General features: G+C 37.0%; 1 protein-coding gene across 1 annotated transcript in view; it reads right to left on the bottom strand.

Moving 5' to 3' along the window:
* Positions 1-2,383: 2,383 nt before the first annotated feature.
* PLA2R1 (phospholipase A2 receptor 1) overlaps positions 2,384-18,040 on the bottom strand; it is a 118,242-nt gene continuing 102,585 nt past the window's right edge. The window contains exons 23-30 of the mRNA XM_047084413.1: positions 17,690-17,837; positions 13,514-13,752; positions 11,341-11,509; positions 8,874-9,014; positions 8,258-8,374; positions 6,521-6,697; positions 3,437-3,469; positions 2,384-3,319 (exon numbers count right to left, since the gene is read on the bottom strand). Of these exons, the coding sequence (XP_046940369.1) occupies positions 3,105-3,319; positions 3,437-3,469; positions 6,521-6,697; positions 8,258-8,374; positions 8,874-9,014; positions 11,341-11,509; positions 13,514-13,752; positions 17,690-17,837 (1,239 nt within the window). The 3' untranslated portion in view covers positions 2,384-3,104. The remainder of the gene's footprint in view (positions 3,320-3,436; positions 3,470-6,520; positions 6,698-8,257; positions 8,375-8,873; positions 9,015-11,340; positions 11,510-13,513; positions 13,753-17,689; positions 17,838-18,040) is intronic.

Here is an 18,040-nt window from a genome sequence, read left to right as displayed (position 1 = left end):
GAGGATTTTCTCCAAGATAAAGCATCATAGCAAGATTTGGAGTGAAAGCCATGTTTTTTTTGTTTGTTTGTTTTTATTTATTATTATTATTATTTAGGTAGTGATAAGCATTTGTGCATTGTGCAAGAGAAGTAGAAAGGAAGAACCAGCATGACACTATGATCTCACAGGTGTTCGCATGCAGGTTAGTTCTAAGAAAGAATATATATGAAGGCTAAAGATTCTGGAAACTGAACTCCTTAAAAATATTCAATGTCCCCACTCATGCTCTGTCACTCTCTGTCTCCTGCAAACCCATTGTTGATATGGATGAGAAGTAAACCTTTGGTGTGTTAAGCCACTGAGGTTTTGGGATTGTTTGCTAGAGCATTTAGCCTCCCCTAATAGAGTAACTGATGGTGATATATACGTCTCACTACTGTAGATGTGAAGTGGCCTTGTATAACAGCAGTGCTCAGGTAGAGAATTGAATGGGAGTCACAGCCGGTACTCCAGGGACAAGGCGGTGCTGGAGTGAGCCAGGATGTAGCCAAATCTAAGAGAATAGATGGCAGGTTGCACCAACTACATACTTCATAGCTGATGCCTGCATTGTTCCCAGGAATGGGGCCAGACAACTACCCTCAGTGGACAGAGATAACACACATTTACAATAAGTTATCACTTTCTTCCCCGAGTACTACAATGACACAAATTCTCATATATCCATCACCATTTTGAGGAGGAAAAGGAAACTCCAAAATACTGTTTATCTAAGACCCCATCTAACCCACCCCTGGTAGGAAGTGGAACTTTCAATTGAAGAAGCATTTAAACTCAAAGAAGACTGTTGGAATTGGAAAAGCGTAAGATATGTTTAATTGTAAAATCTAAGATTTCCATTACCCAGAGTCATGGATAACAACTGATTTTTTTGGAGGGGGGCACATTAATTATGTGTGAATGAGTTTGTGACCCTAATGCTTCTTTGCTTTTCATGCCATAGCTATGAAATCTAGTGCAGATTAAAAATAGATGTGGAAAACCTTTTTTTTTAAGTGCACATATATAAATAAAACATAATATTTCAATACTTTCTATTTCAGTAATGGGAAGGACTGCATGATCTTGTCCATGGGGACAGATTCCCCAGAGATGCAGTTCAATACTAAATAGCAAAGTACAGAGCATTGACAAGAAGTATGGTCTCTTTCTGCAAAACCACTTTATTAATGACATACTTTGTCAAATTGTTACATGTGACTATTACACTTCAATATAACTCAACTAGAAGGATAATTGATTAGCAGTTTTTACCAATCCCACTGAAAAGAACAGAACTTTAATTTCATTTGACAGATTGTTAAATCGGGCTTTTATACCACCTGGTTAGTTCAAGCCAATTATTCTTATGAGTGATAAATATTCAACCGCCACACAATATAATATCCTTTAAAAAATGAAGTCTTAAAACTTAAAAAAATTATGGAAGTAGATTGTCCTAATGTGTAAGTTACACAGCGGTAACAAAGAGCTGCTTTTGGAAGCTGTATTAATTGTTTCAGGCCACAAGGACTCCATTCTTAGGGTATGCTCGTTAAATTACATTTCTAATGATGATGGTTTTTCACTTAGCAATTCACTCACACTTTCTCCTGGAGCTCCACCTCATGACTAGTGGCTACTAGTTAGTTTCAAGGCAACTGGATGTTATAATTAAAATGCACCTTCAGGGGAGGCCCTGAGATTCCCCCAGTTCCTCTCTATCACAAGACCTTACTTAATTTTCATAACCACCTGGAATTTTGTACTTATGCATTTCTTTACTGGCTTGCTCTCACTTTTTTCTCAGAAAATAAGTGACATAAAAACAAGAGTTCGCATTAATTTGCTCACCACAATATGTCTAGTTTCTAGAATGGTACTTGGTTCTTAGTAGGAATGCAATAAACATTGATGTAATCAGTAAACTTTTAAATGTTGATTATGAAGGCACTTTTCCATATCATAAATTCATGTAGGAAAGTCAAATCTGTGATATTTAATTTACAGTGTTATGCTATTAACCATAATTTATCAACTACACTAACTAGTCCAACACAGAGATGGTTCTTAAGAACCATAATTTACTAAATAGAATACCCCAAATAAACTCATTTATATGACAAAGGTATCTAGATTATGATTGGAGAGTAATTTATTTAGTACTTCTCAATATATCCTATATTGTGGTTCTAATGGGACTGTAATTCAGATCTTCATTTTTTCCCCTTTAAAATCAAATTATGTTTTATATCTTTCAATTGTTAAGAGAGTTATATATTATTTTAACATTTAGTTTTCAATAAAAACCATGAGTTTTAACAATAGTAAGATTTTGATAAATTCCTTTAAGTTTATCTATATATTTAAACATCAAATGTAGTCATCATTCAGTAATTGAAGATTTTAAGCCACATTATGTGGTTGCTTATGAAAGTGTGCTGCTAACCAAGGTCTTTCCTATTTAAAGACAGGTAATTTTTCTTTTTTAGTTTGAGAACTCAGAATTAATAAAAACAAATATCACTGTAAATATTAGTTTAGAGCCCAGAATGTGTGAGTTTTAAGCTTAGAAATTAGTTTTCTAAATCCTGTGTTAAAATGATTGAATTGAAAAACCAACAAGAAAACTTCTCAGAAGCCTTTAACTTTTTGTCTTGTATAAGGTCTAGAATTTTGAAATTTGTTTTACTTCCCCTCTCTCTCTTTTAATGGAATGAGTATGGGTAAATGTCTGAATAGATGCCAGATTAGGCTAAAAATTCTTTTAAAGTTTCAGTAAGCCATTCACATTGGTTTGAGAGTCTTGAAGAGGGAGTTATTTTTAATAGTTCTTGTTTTCTGAATAGTAGCCATTGTATAACTTCCCCTTTTTAAGAATAGATCACAGTTTGGGGAAATGAGTAATTCAACACACATCTGATTTGGTTACAGTTCAAAACCAGTAATCACTTTAAGAGTGATTAAATAGTGACACAATTTACATTATAGCGGCATCTGGTCTGTAAGGAAAATGAGGGGAGACTCCCCTTATAGTCTTTTTCTTATTATCCTCATGGCTGTAGCATTTTCTGGACTCATTGTTATTGGTCATTCTTCTCAAGATCAGAAATGAGAATGTTTTCTTCCAAATGTACTGTACTAAAGTTGGTTGTAGGATAGTAAGGATTCCCAAACCCTGCAAGTCTCCTGAAGATACCTCTGTTGTGCTTGTATATACAGAAGGAAAGTGCAGAAATTGCCAGAATTACTATCAGTGTCAGTGCTACCGCAAGAGGTACAATGCTGTGACTTGGTCCTGAAAGAAGATGAAAAAAAGGAAGGGTTCAATGACAATGAATTAAGATAGATACTGCCACACAGTTACTTTCTATTTTATTATTTCTAAGAGACATCAAAAAATGTTCAAACCTACCTTTTCTTGAGTGCTCCTTTATTGTGTGAATATCTAAAAACAAATACAAAAAAAACCCACCTGAGATTAAAATTTTCTTTTAATTCAGCAAAATTATGTTATTATTTGTAGCAGAGTTCAACAAACTATGGCTCATGGATCAGATCTGGTGCCTGTTTTTATAAATAATGTTTTATTGGAACTCAGTCACACTCATCCATTTATGTATTGTCTTTGGCGGCTTTCATGCTACAGTGGCAGCGTGACAGAGACTATATGGCCCCCAAAGTCTAAACTATTTATTGTCTGGCCCTTTACAAGAAAATTTTGCTGACCCCTGATTTATTATAATGATTATTATTGCTCACAAACACATACACTGCTCTTTTTTTTAAGCTGAAAATTTTCCATCTAGTCTCAGCACTATGCTACAATAAAAATATGAATAAAATATAGTCCCTGCCTGCAAGGAACTCAGTTTTGTTAAGCTATGAGATGGAGTTTGTCCAGCAATGATAATCTCTTTACCTCCAGGGAAGGATTCTAAACTCAGCACTTTCTCACCTTTGCAATCTTAAGAATCTTGAAAAATGAATAAAAAATAGCTCTTCCGGGGCGCCTGGGTGGCGCAGTCGGTTAAGCGTCCGACTTCAGCCAGGTCACGATCTCGCGGTCCGTGAGTTCGAGCCCCGCGTCGGGCTCTGGGCTGATGGCTCGGAGCCTGGGGCCTGTTTCCGATTCTGTGTCTCCCTCTCTCTCTGCCCCTCCCCCGTTCATGCTCTGTCTCTCTCTGTCCCAAAAAAAAAAAAAAAAAATAGCTCTTCCACTCAAAAAGTTGGAGGGTTCCCATTTGACGACTTTCTACAGTAAAAATGTATCTCTTTCAAGTAGACTCTGTCTCCAAGTTTGAACGCTGCTATTTTTCCTCTAGGTAAAGATCCAGAGAAATAGGTAGAGAATGACCCAGAGAAAGATCAGTAAATGATTTGTGAGTGGAGAAAGTGCCTTGGTGCAGTCCTTAGGCCCATTCATTCTTACACACTTAAAACATTAACATTGTCACCAACAGCAAAACCACATTAACAAAACCTGTTTTGCAATTTAAAAATAATACTGTATAATTTTTCATCATACTATTAAAAACATATGTTATATGTGTGTGAAGAAACTTTAGAGTTATTGTTATTTTTTTATTTTTAGCTTTTAATGTTGGTTTATTTTTGAGAGAGAGTGGGCACGTGCACGAGCAGGGGAGGGGCAGAGAGAGGAAGACACAGAATCCAAAGCAGGCTGCAGGCTCTGAGCTGTCAGCACAGAGCCCAACATGGGACTCTAATTCACTAACGGTGAGATCATGAGCTGAACCAAAATCAGATGCTTAACCAACTGAGCCACCCAGGTGTCCCATGTGAAGATACTTTTTAAAGAGAAGCTGTTAAAAGAATATTTATTCTCAAGATGCATGCTATAGGCAGATATGGAAGGACCATGTAGAGTCAAAAAACTTGGGACTGTGGGCTTCAGTTTGATCAAGTACATTTCTCACCTGTAAAATGGGAATATTGTATCTGCTTCACTGCTTTAAAAATTGCTATGAGGGGGGCGCCTGGGTGGCTCAGTTGGTTGAGCGTCCAACTTCGGCTCAGGTCATGATCTCACGGTTCGTGGGTTCGAGCCCCGCATCAGGCTCTGTGCTGACAGCTCAGAGCCTGGAGCCTGCTTCAGATTCTGTGTCTCCCTCTCTCTGCCCCTCCCCTACTCACGCTTTGTCTCCCTCTGTCTCAAAAATAAACATTAAAAAAAATTAAAAAAAAATTGCTATGAGGGACGAAAGAGGTATCCTATATATTACAGGAAGCTTTAAAGTCTTGTATAGACGCAAGGTGTTTCTGATTTGTTTTTGATACTTAAATGCTATTGATCACTTGGGCACACTACTTATTAGGCTCAGTCCTGTTTTCCACACTATTAAGGCTTGAATGTTGGTGCCGACATCTTCCAGTTTTTTCTCCTTCATTCCCACCCAGTCTCTAATCAGATCACCAAATCCTGATGATTCTCTTTTCCTATTTCTGTTCTTCCTCATGTTCCTTGTTCTGTCACTCAAATCACAACTGCCTCCCTTTATATCCAGATGAGTGTGATTCCACTGCAAGTGTCTACAGAGCACATAGGGCTTCCCTGTCAGGTTCACCATGAAGTTCAGCTCTCTAAACTGATACTCTCACAGTATCACAGAGAGATACTCTCTGTGAATGGATCCTACATTACTGTCCAGTTTTATTCTCATCACCACCTAATATGAGCCTTTTGCTCCAATCTGAGCTCATTCTCAATCACTGGCTTTAGTCATGCTGGGACTTTTGTCTAATATGCCTTCCCTCCTCTATTCTCTTCATCTTTTGGGATTCCAAAACCTTATCTCCTCTCTGAAATCTTCATCAGCAGGTTCCTCCTTCTCTGCAACACTGACATCTAGAAATGTTGTGATTATTATTAAAAACACCTTTCCACTGTTAATGTTCATTGTTAACATCCTGTCTTAGAAATCTCTGTATTATTGGCAACTGACTAGAATTTTCTGGCTTAGATTTCTAAAATTATTATTTCTTTTTATCACCACAAACTATGTAGCTCGCAATGAAGTTAAAATATGACTTTTATAACATATTATGGCTAGCAACAGAGAATCACATCCATTAATCCACAACAAGAATACCTAGGCCTTGATTATATTTCCTGGGACCAAAGATGAATCTTAACATTTCTGAGTAGCAGTTGCCAGAATGGTACTAGCAGTACCAGTAGCAGTTGCTTTTAACATTTCTAGTTCCATTTGTTTGAGGTTAAACTGCTTTTTGCACATTAGTTGAACAAGGAGGATGACACAGGAAAGTCATAGTCTTTATAATGATTTTTTGTTGATATCAGAGAAAGAAGGAGCTGAAATGTCCTCTGACTTGTTTGATGTAGAACAAGATGATAATGTCAGAATCTGAATATTCCCTGAATACTTGCATTTTCAACACTTGAAATGCTAAAGAGGTGGGTCAACATTAGTCAGGGTAGAATCAAAATGAAGAATTATCCTCTGACTTTACCCACCTGCTTCCATTTTGCATATAAATCCTTTTTTTTCTTGACATGGAGATAACTGCCACACTCCTTCAGGGATCCTCAGGGCAATACACAGATGGGGTTTGACATGGTCCGTCTCTGGCTTCCGAATGCCCCAGTTCGACTGGTCTGTGGGAGTTCCATCAAACCACTTTATGGTTTCATCTGTAGAAAAATTGTTGACTTACTGTGACTTATATGTATGATTATCAAATATACTAAGACTGGAATGAACCATAAAAAGCAGTTCTTGGGGCATCTGGGTGGCTCAGGTGGTTAAGCATCCAACTCTTGATTTCAGCGGAGATCATGATCTCACAGTTGTGAGATCGAGCCCTGCATTGGGCTCTGCGCTGGGTGTGGAGCCTGCTTAATATCCTCTCTCTCTCCCCTCCCCCATTTGCTCATGTGCACGCTCTCTCTCTCTCTCTCTCTTTCTGAAAAAAGCAGCTCCTAAATTTAATGAGACTGTCTCTTTATCTGATACATTCGACTCAGTAGGTACAGTCATGAAGTCATTATCAAAAGGTAGGTATTAGTAAAGTTGCTTTGTGAACAGCTCTCTATTTATTTTAGATACATTGTTCTAATTTAGTTCATTTAGAATATCATCTTAAAAAAATTTTTAATGTTTATTTATTTTTGAGAGAGAGAGAGAGAGAGAACAAGCAGGGAAGGGGCAGAGAGAGAAAGGGAGACCAGAATGTGAAGCAGGCTCCAGGCTCTGTGCTGATGCGGGGCCCGAACCCATGAACTGTGAGATCATGACCTGAGCCAAAGTCAGATGCCCAACCAACTGAGCCACCCAGGTGCCCCAAATATCATCTTTTTTTTAACGTAATAGTTTGAATTTTGAAATATTCCCTATAATTGTAATCAATTTAAAGACATCATTTGAAGTCCTACCATCTATATCATTGCATAATGACTCTCTTTCTAAAATAATTTTACAATGAATTTCTTTAAGAAGCAAGCCAGTGGGGACTGAGGGGGTGGGGACAGTGGTAGAGTCCTCCAGGTGTAAGCAATAAGAGGAGACGCATTGTCTGAAAAGGATTTAAAACCAACAATAAAAGTACCTAAAAGTCGGTCAGCTTTTTATTACCACAATGGGCTAGAAATTCTAAACAATGTCTGTGATTGAAACACTCCTCCTTGTCAGAGTGAACCCACCCTCCACCTTGGGGCACCACTGTAAGAAGTTCTCCGTACCAATTAAAATATTTTTCTTTATAAGTACTTTCAATAACCACCAATTACATAGAGAAAAGAATACCACGTTCTCATTTGATCACTGACCCTGGTTTTTATGAGAAGCAAATAATTCTAAAAGCACAATTCATCACTGAAACGTTTCTATAACTCTGTTGTGCTTTTATAACATCGAGGAATCTGGGCTATTTTCAAACAAATAGGGTTTTGTTGTCTATAACTAAGTCTGTGAACACAAATTTCTCTCCAAGAACCTTCATGATGTGAGGGTAAGTATAAGATAAACTTGTTTGCTTGTTTTTATGTTTGGTATTCTGGGATTATTTCAAAGGACACAAGGGTATAGAAAAGGGTTAGCAATATTGTCTTTGGAGGAAGTGGCTTTCGGATTACTGTTATTTTTTCACTGCAAATATGTCTAAGGAGAGCCTTCTGGTTTGTAGATGTCATTTTCATTAGCCTTGGCCACCATGTATTTATTTATCCTGTCTCCTCTTTACCCAAATCACTTACTGTCACCATCAAAGTGAGCATTCAACCAAACCATCTGGACAGAAGAACCAAAAGCAAAAAGCTCTTCTAGGAGAAATGAATTTTCAGTCTCATCCTTGATTGTTAAAAGATTAGATCCTATAAAAGACACAAACAATAAATAAACAAGTATTTGTGTTTATGGGTAAATTCAATTTTAAAAATGTCTCCTTTACAATAATTTGTAAAACTCAGTCTTTGCAGAGCAAACATTTCTATTGTGAATAAGTGATTTTTGATTAAAAATTTAAAAATTATACTACATTTATTAAAAGAGACAAGCATGTACTTAAGAAGCTAAAGGATAGAATATTAATTTTAGAGAACATTAAAAGTTTATAATTCAGGTGCATTCAAAAGGAAAATTTTCTGTGAAAGTGTAGTATCCTGAGATATCATATTAGGTTTTCACATTCTATACCAGACACTGAATTTCATAGATAGTCCATCCCCAAACAAGCAATTCAAAAGTATTTACTTTTTTTTGTTGTTGCTCCTAAAGTCACTAAATAATCAGACAAATTAAGAAAACCACATTGTTTACTGAAACGTCAAGAAGGAATGCATTGAAAGCATTTTACGATCACAAAAGAATTACCTTCCTTTTTGCAAAATTCATGAGCAGCCTCAAAACTCGTACTGTCTAGGACTGTAGAAAAACTGTAGCAATTACTTTTGAATTTTATCCAGGGAATAGATGTTTCTGAGCACAACTCTGGGTGTCCAAATGGTTTTGTTTCTGTGAACAAAAATCAGTTCTGATTTTAGGGTGGTGACTGGGTTCATTTATTGGGATAAACATTGCATTAAATTCTATGACAGACTAAGATAAATAGTGTAATGAGATTTTCATGATAATACTCTGAAAGAGTGGGTTTAATATAAATGATCAGAAAACCAAATCCGGTTTGTAGCATTTCTGGCAGAAATAATCTTTACCTACACATAACAGGGTATATTCATGCATAGCTTCTTAGGCTTAGTTTGGGTGCTGCATGGGTGAGGGTGGCTGTCTTTCATGTTTATAACTGGTATCCTAAAGGTTGGAAAAACTGGGGGATGTGATTCATAGAAATGAATGAAGTTGGCAAAAAGCACTTCCAAATGTACAAAATGTGTTCTATGCAGTGCTGAATATTACAGATTTAGCAAATCCTTACCTGCCAATCAACCTGTGAGAGAAAATGATGCATTTGGTAAAGTAACATAGCATAGCAAAACATAACACATAACTAAGGGAAATATCAGGTAGACTTTGCTTTAGAGGTCACATCCATGATGAGATCCTAGGTGTATGGCTATGGGCATGTTACCTATCATATTCATACTTTGGTTTCTTTATCAATAAAAAGAGAGCCAATAGGACACCTGGGTGGCTCAGTTGGTTAAGTGTCCGACTCTTGATTTCAGCTCAGGTCATGATCTTACAGTTGTGAGATCAAGTTCTGCACTGGGCTCCACTCTTGAGGTAGAGCCTGCTTCAGATTTTCTCTCTGCGCACCCCCCTCTTCCCCTCCCCTACTTGTGCTTTCTTTCTCTCTCTCAAAATAAACATTTTTTAAAAAGTTATAAAAGAGAGTTAAACAACATCTTTTTTACATGAGAAGTTTATTTATTTGTTTTTATTTTTCCCTTCTAAGTAATCTCTACACCCAACAAGGGACTCAAACTCATGACCCTGAGGTCTAAAGTCACATGCTCTACCAAATGACCTAGTCAGGTGCTGCTGCGTGAGGAGTTTAAATGAGCTAGTGCCTGACACTTCTTAAGCACTCAATAAATGCAGTGCTATTGAAAAGGGAAAAATAATTTTTATGGTGTTTTAGTAGCAGAATTAGCTTTTCCAGTGTATGTGGCTATTATTTACATTATTATCCTGAATTATTTTGATCCGAAGTTACATAGTGTGTATGCTGTTTAACTTATAGTATCCAGAATGTAAGCAAATATGTGCACTTTTACTAAATGAGAGATTTTAAAAGACACCAGCTGGTGTTAAAGAACTCTACGTAGCAATCAAGGGAAGGGGGACTTGATGTAATGGGATGAACATCACATCAAAGAGCAAGGAAGCTTGGCTTCTCCGCCTGGTCCTATTGGTGGACATCTGTGAGATCTTCAGTAAGCTATTTCATTCTCTGAGTTTGTTTTCTGTTTAAAATAAAGTTCACCTGGCTCAACTGGGAGAGCCAGGTGAGCTTTAAGAGTAATGAGGTATTATTATCATTGTTATCATATAATATAAATATTATTACTATCATCATCGTCATCATCTCTAGAATTTTATTAGTCTTTGACTTAAACGTGAATTTGCAGTCTGGCCTTCAAGGTCACACATGCTCTTAATGCAGGTTTCTAGCCTGATTTCCCACCTCTCCTTACTGGTACACTGCCATGAAGGCAAATTTCAACACTAGCTTTGCTTTACACCTTTCTTCCTTCCATGTCTTTGTCCAAGCTTTTCTTTTCTTTTCTTTTTTAACATTTACTTATTTTTGACACACACACACACACACACACACACACACACACACACACACAGAGTGAGTGCGGGAGGGGCAGAGAGAGAAGGAGACACAGAATCTGAAGAAGGCTCCATGCTCTGAGCTGTTAGCACAGAGCCCAATGCGGGGCTCTAACTCACGAACCAGGTGGTCAGGTGGTGACCTGAGCCGAAGTCAGATGCTTAACTGACTAAGCCACCCAGATGCCCCTGTCCAAGCTTTTCTGTTCAGACTGCCTCTCCATGTCCAATCATTTTCTCACTACATCCTACCTATTCTTCAAGGCCAGTCACACAGTTATGTCCTTCAAGAAGTCTTTCTACTTGTCCTCAAGTGGATGTGTTATGTTCTTTTTTCTTGCTAACCCCACAACTACCTCTTTTCCATCATTTGGTAGTTCTGCTTGGTATAACAGTTATTTGTCTGAACATCACCTACCAGACCAGAGGCTTCTTGAGGGCAGATACTTCTTACCCTTACTCAAAGCTCCTGCTTAGCACAGTGCCTTACACACAGTAGGTGCCAGTACATATTTGTTGAGTTGAATAGAATTGAACCTACCAGTAGGTACATGACAAATTGCTCCTTGCAGAAATGACTCGCAGGCTGTGCTACTCCAGCGTCCACTGGTGTCGGCAAAAACACAGTCACCCAAGATGGATGACTCATCGTCTTTCCAAAAAGTGAAGGAGGATTTGGTGCCATCTGACCAGTCAAAATTAAGACCATTCTGTGGAGGGAAATGCAGCCATAATTTCTTTGCTAGCACTGCATCACCCAGTGCTATTTGAGCAGCCCTTACTTCACGCACTGATTTGTATTTCCACATCTAGATTTCTATTTCAGGGGGTCTAGGATAGCTTGTGAATGTGGCCTGACAAAAAGAAATAGCTGTCACAACAGTATCTTTTTTAGTTTTGGGTAATCCTTTGTTCCCTACCACCATAATTTCCAAGTAAGCAATCAGAATGAAGTTGGATTAATATCTTGTTCTTTTTTTTTTTAATTTTTTTTTCAACGTTTATTTATTTTTGGGACAGAGAGAGACAGAGCATGAATGGGGGAGGGGCAGAGAGAGAGGGAGACACAGAATCGGAAACAGGCCCCAGGCTCCGAGCCATCAGCCCAGAGCCTGACGCGGGGCTCGAACTCACGGACCGCGAGATCGTGACCTGGCTGAAGTCGGACGCTTAACCGACTGCGCCACCCAGGCGCCCCTAATATCTTGTTCTTTACACCAAAACCAATTTCAGATTGGTCAAAGATTCATACATATGAATTGGAAACATAAAAGTGCTAGAGAAAACTTGGCTAAATATTTTATACTCTTGGTGCGGGGAATATCTTTTCAAGTCTGATACAAAATCCAGAGGCCATAATGCAAAATTGACTATGTGAAGTTAAATCATTCTGTAATGCACAAATATAATAAACAACCATAAGACACCATTCTCTCACCTATCCCAATGACAAGGATTAAAATTTTGACAGTGTCCAGTATTGACAAGGATATGAAAAACTACCTGTTATCATAGTTGTTTGCATGTAAATTAGTGTAAACTTTTGGCAGGCAGTATGGCATTATTTCTTAAAATGTAAAGTGTGCTCAGCAATTTAACTTCTAGGAATTTATCCAACTTACACAGGGTTGTTTGTTGTGTATTACTTGTAACTGTGAAAAACTGGGAAGAACCCAAATTTCTATTCACAGGAGAGTGGTATGGTATATCTTTATGTGGTGCTGCAAAGAATGTGTTAGATTTTTATGTGCTGACATGGAAAGCTGTACAAGGCATATTAAACAAAAAACAAGTTAAAGGACAGTACAAGTAGTATAACCTCATTTGTATTTAAAAAACAATATACAGGGGCGCCTGGGTGGCGCAGTCAGTTAAGCGTCCGACTTCAGCCAGGTCACGATCTCGCGGTCCGTGAGTTCGAGCCCCACGTCGGGCTCTGGGCTGATGGCTCAGAGCCTGGAGCCTGTTTCCGATTCTGTGTCTCCCTCTCTCTCTGCCCCTCGCCCGTTCATGCTCTCTCTCTGTCCCAAAAATAAATAAACGTTGAAAAAAAAATAATATACATATTTACCCATTATGTAAATATGTGTAGGAAATTTTTAAATGATGCATAAGAAATATTTACAGTGATTATCTCTGGGGTACAGAACCAGAGGTTGAGACAGAATAGAGTTTACTTTTTACTACTGCAAGTGTATAATAGTTTTATTTAAAAAAAAAAAGAAAACTAAGAAAAAAATCTTACTCTCCAAAATACATCCCTAGAGGGAGAGAAAACCCACGTGTTAAATTCCAAGGTGGTACTGAATTAATTAATAACCACATTTCTAGACAGGAAGCATGATCCACTTTTCTTGATAATTTCTTAAATGCAGATTGCCCAAATGCAGGTGCTTGAGTTTAAGATGTGTTCCACTGCCCACATAAGGCAGTACCTAGAGATACTCAGAAATTTTCAGAGAACCTTTGAAGGGCATTATTTTCCATAGATTAGGCAAGTGGATGTTTGTTCTAAAAAAGGTGTATACCTTTAATTTGTAGTCATAACATAAGGTTGGTCATAGTTGTTGTATAAACCAATTACTTAAATGTTACATTTGCTATTATTTCTTGGAATTTTTTTTCTCTGTGTTAATTTCAGTGTCCATACCACTAAGGAAGTAGATGTGAAACTTAGTTATGCAGGGATGTTCCAAGAGATTTAAGATCCTTACATCTGCAGTGAACAGTCCAATCCAGTGGGGATGTCCTAACCGGTTGAGGATAACAGTGAGGAAGGACTGGTGATACTGATCTGTAATGCTGGCCAATTCTGCTCCATGCATTAGGCAGGTTTTTATTGCTGTATACCAAGTCATATTTGCATTAATTATCTTATAAGTTCTGTTTCCATATTCTAAGGTATTGGGGACTGGATACATATCAGATGTATTTACACTGTGTCCAGAGGTATCTAGAACAAGAACAACAACAACAATCATTTTTAGCATCCGGTTGAGAAAGGGAGAGGCAAAGCTTAGCATGGATTCATGTCATAATGATCCATGCTGTGATGAACATCAGTTTTCCTTCCCAGAACTATTTCAAAACGAGGGTAATACCTGAAAGCATAGGTGATGCTAAAGAATGAGAACTTAGGAAGTTTAATGCATGAGTTTCTTAAAAAAAAAAAAAATACATACATAGAGAAGATTTCTAGAAGATTTCCCATTTTTTACTCCCTTTTTCTCCTTTTTTAAAAATTTAAATTTAGTTAACATAGAGCACAATATTGGTTTCTGGAGTAGAATTCAGTAATTCATCATTTACATACAACACCCAGTGCTCATCATAACAAGGTCCCTCCTTAATACCTTATATAACTTAATACCTTAATCCATCTAGCCCATCTCCCACCCACATCACTCCATCAACCCTCAGTTTGTTCTCTATCATTAAGAGTCTCTTGTGGTTTATTTCCCTCTCTCCTCTTGTTCCCCTACCCCCACCTTCCATATGTTCATCTGTTCTGTTTCTTAAATTCCACATATGAGTGAAATCATCCAGTATTTGTCTTTCTTTGATTGACTTATTTCGCTTAGCATAATACATTCTAGCTCCATCCATGTCATTGCAAATGGCAAGATGTCATTCTTTTTTTTCCCTTTTTTTTTTTAATATATGAAATTTATTGTCAAATTGGTTTCCATACAACACCCAGTGCTCATCCCAAAAGATGCCCTCTTTTAGGATGCCCCAGACAGGGTTTATTCCACTAGTTACACCCGGCCCAACACACATTGCTCTGGCAGAACTTAATACTTACTAAGAGAATATGGACATATATTATGGAGTCATATATTGTGTTGCAAACATAATTTTACAAGTGCATATTCTCAAATACCACCCTTTTTAAAATAATTTTTTTAATGTTTATTTATTTTTGAGAAACAGACAGAGCATGAGCAGGTGAGGGGCAGAGAGAGAGGGAGACACAGAATATGAAGCAGGCTCCAGACTTTGAGCTGTGAGCACAGAACCCAGTAAGGGGCTTGAACCCACCAACTGTGAGATCATGACCTTAGCCAAAGTCAGTCACTTAACCAACTGAGCCACCCAGACACCCCCCTTTTTTAAATCAAATACCACCCTTTATTAAACTTGAGATTGTATGATAGTTGCTATCATGTTTAATGTTTACATGTATAAATTCCAAATAGAAACTTAAAAACTACATTAATAAACAGAATACACACATTCTATAAATAGTTTCTATTAATATGTCATCTGTCAGAGTCAAGATTTACAAATTAAAAGGCAAGGTTTTCCCAGACATGATGACTGGTGCCTTCTTATTCATGAGCGACAGGTCATGTGACAGCCAACCCCTTGTTTTACATCCAGGATATTTCCTCTTTAAAATGTGCACTTGCCTTTTTGTTCTGTACTATATCGTGTACTATGATAGGCTAAATTTAGCAAACCTAAAATAGAAAAACAAGGTAAGAATTTCTGAACTGTCTTATCCAAAGTGGCTGGGATATTTTTCTATTTACTGGTTTTATTACAATTGGGGTTGAAAAGGAACATGGTGAGGTGTGAATAGGTCAGAAGACTTGTGAATCAACCCCAGTCCTGACTATGCATGGCTAAGTGACCTTGGAAAAACAAGTAATCTCTCCAAGCCTCAAATTTCTGGTCTTTAAGAGATAAGTAAAGCTTTCCTTGGAGGGGTGTGGGTAGAATTCAGAGATAACCACACAGAGCACTTACTGGAACACAGTACTTGGAATGTAGTACCCAGAACAAAGCAGGTGCTCAATAAATGTTGGTTCTTTATGCCAAGTAAAAATGGCAAAGTGGGAATTTGACTCTTACCTGAAAATGTTACCTCAATATAATAATAGCACATATTGTAAAACAAAAGTGAAATTAACCTATTTACCAAGTAAATTATGATGGACTACACTTTTACATTTGTTTATTCTTTACTAGAGGTCTGTTGGCCACTTGCCAGTCTATATACCAAGTCTAATGTTATTTAAAAAAAAAAACAATATAATACCATAGTAGATATTTAAAAATGATAACTACTAAAATTAAGCCAACTAAATATTTTCATATATGTGACCTAAATACCAATTTTACTATTTACCCCCATTATATTACATATCTGTATTTTTACACACATAAAATTCTTCATATGTAATTGATTCCATCAAACTTCAAAACATACGTGATTTTGAGCAATATGATTTTGCCACTCATTGACCTGAAAAAGAAGGATCTGTTGGAAACCAAGCCCCATATTGGGGGTCTTGATTTTGTTCCTGTCTCCCTTTTATTTAGGTATCTTTATTCTTTCAGGCAGTTAAGAGTTTGCGCTCTAAGCCCAATGTAAGCAGCTGTTTATATGGCAAATAAAGAAGTGGAGCAGAATTTGGTCATTTATTGTAGGCTAAGAGAATTTGTGTAGTTGAATAATATTTTTTGGAAATAATAATATAAACAGCCGTCATTTGTTAATATGCTGGCAACTTGCTAAGCATTATATATTCATAGACTCTGTATGTGCATAGAGTGAGATAGTTATTATCCCATTTTACAGATGTGAAATCACATCTGTAAAAAGATAAGAAACTTCATTGACACTTAATTACAGAGATGGGAGAAGAACCCAGGTGGGGTATGAATTCCAGTGCCTATGCTCCCAACCACCCCTACTTTAGACTATGTCCAAAAGACCATATACAATGTTAGCCCAAAAAATTTCAAAGAGAGAAAGTGGTAAGAGAGCAGTCCGTTTTAAGAAGAGATCAACATCAGTGTCACAGAATAGAATCATTGTATTTAACTGAGGGACCTTGAATATGTAATTTATTTTTTCTAAGCCTCAAGTTTCTCATCTGTAAAATAACACTTTTTACCTACTTCCTAGCATTGTTGGGAGGTTTTTATGCCTTATTGCTTATGAAGCCAAGGCACAGGGCCAGGTATATCATAAGTATGCAAATACATGGTGTATTGATATTATTTCTTTCCCTACAAGACTCTTCTCATAATACTCTTGCTATAATTGATTATCTTCTTTCAATTCCTGAATATTATTATTTTTAAGTGATAACTGTGAATTGGGAAATAGCTTCCCTGGGCTATTCTGAGGATGGATAGATACTCAGTGCATTTAAGTGTTCACATACATGCAACACTAAGAGGTATAAATCATATTCCAAGTAAGTATATAAACAATAGGCTGCCCAGAGTTGCACCCAGCTCCAAACACAAACTGTGGTCTTCTAGACTCGCATCATACAGGGAAACCTTGCACTTGGTGAAAGCACAAGTTGGAGCTATTGTTTTTGTTGTTGCTATTTTTATTTTTATTAGTCAAGGTCACTTACAGTGCATTTGACCTGATCATCAACCCCACTGAATACGTGTAATAGTATGGCTTTTGTATTTCACACCAAAAGTTACTGGGGGTTCTGATCATTAGCTCTAGAGACATGCTACATGTCATATTTAGTCACAGAGGGCATTTTTAGGTTTCCAAGAAAGTAGGAAATATTAGTTTGTTTATTTCTTTATTTAACAACATTTTCTTAAAGCCTTTTTTATTCCCTGAACACACACATAAACTCAGAAGAAAGCAGTAAAGCCACTTAATAGGGCTAAAATGGATGCATAAACTTGGTCATCTCTCAGATGGTCTCTGTAGTCTTTAGAACCCCACTAAAGGCCATAATCCTGGGGTAGTAGAGATTAAATGAGCAAATATATGTAAAGCTCAAAAAGTAAGTGCCTGACACTGTTAGCTATGAAAATGACCAGTTATACAGTGTGTAAAACAAATATGGAAGAGAAGAGTGGGTCATAGAGATGAAAGGAATAAAAAAGCAAATATTTCTTACCCTGCATTTTTTCACAAACAAACCCATGACCTTCTTTTCCACAGTCTTCAAAATACCATTTTCCAGTGAAATGAAAATTAGGATTACTCGACAGCAAGGCACAGAGAGGAATGTGTTTTTGAACTTCAGTGATGTTATGACTTGGAATCTTTATAAAGATACATATGGTTTCCAAAAAAAATGGAAACATATAACATTATTATAACACTGAAATTTTTATTAAGGACAATTTAAAAATTCAAGCACTATGATCCCTTTATTTGCATTTAATAAACCTGTTCACAGATCACTTCATAACCTGACAAGTAAATAATTATTGTGATAAGTAATATCATTTATAGAACACATGAA

Source organism: Lynx rufus, unplaced genomic scaffold, assembly GCF_022079265.1.
Source record: "Lynx rufus isolate CCGP_SWC_20201006 ecotype Redwood Valley unplaced genomic scaffold, mLynRuf1.p SCAF_2, whole genome shotgun sequence".
NCBI classification, from domain to species: Eukaryota; Metazoa; Chordata; class Mammalia; order Carnivora; family Felidae; genus Lynx; species Lynx rufus.
This window is presented reverse-complemented; position numbering and strand designations above follow the sequence as displayed.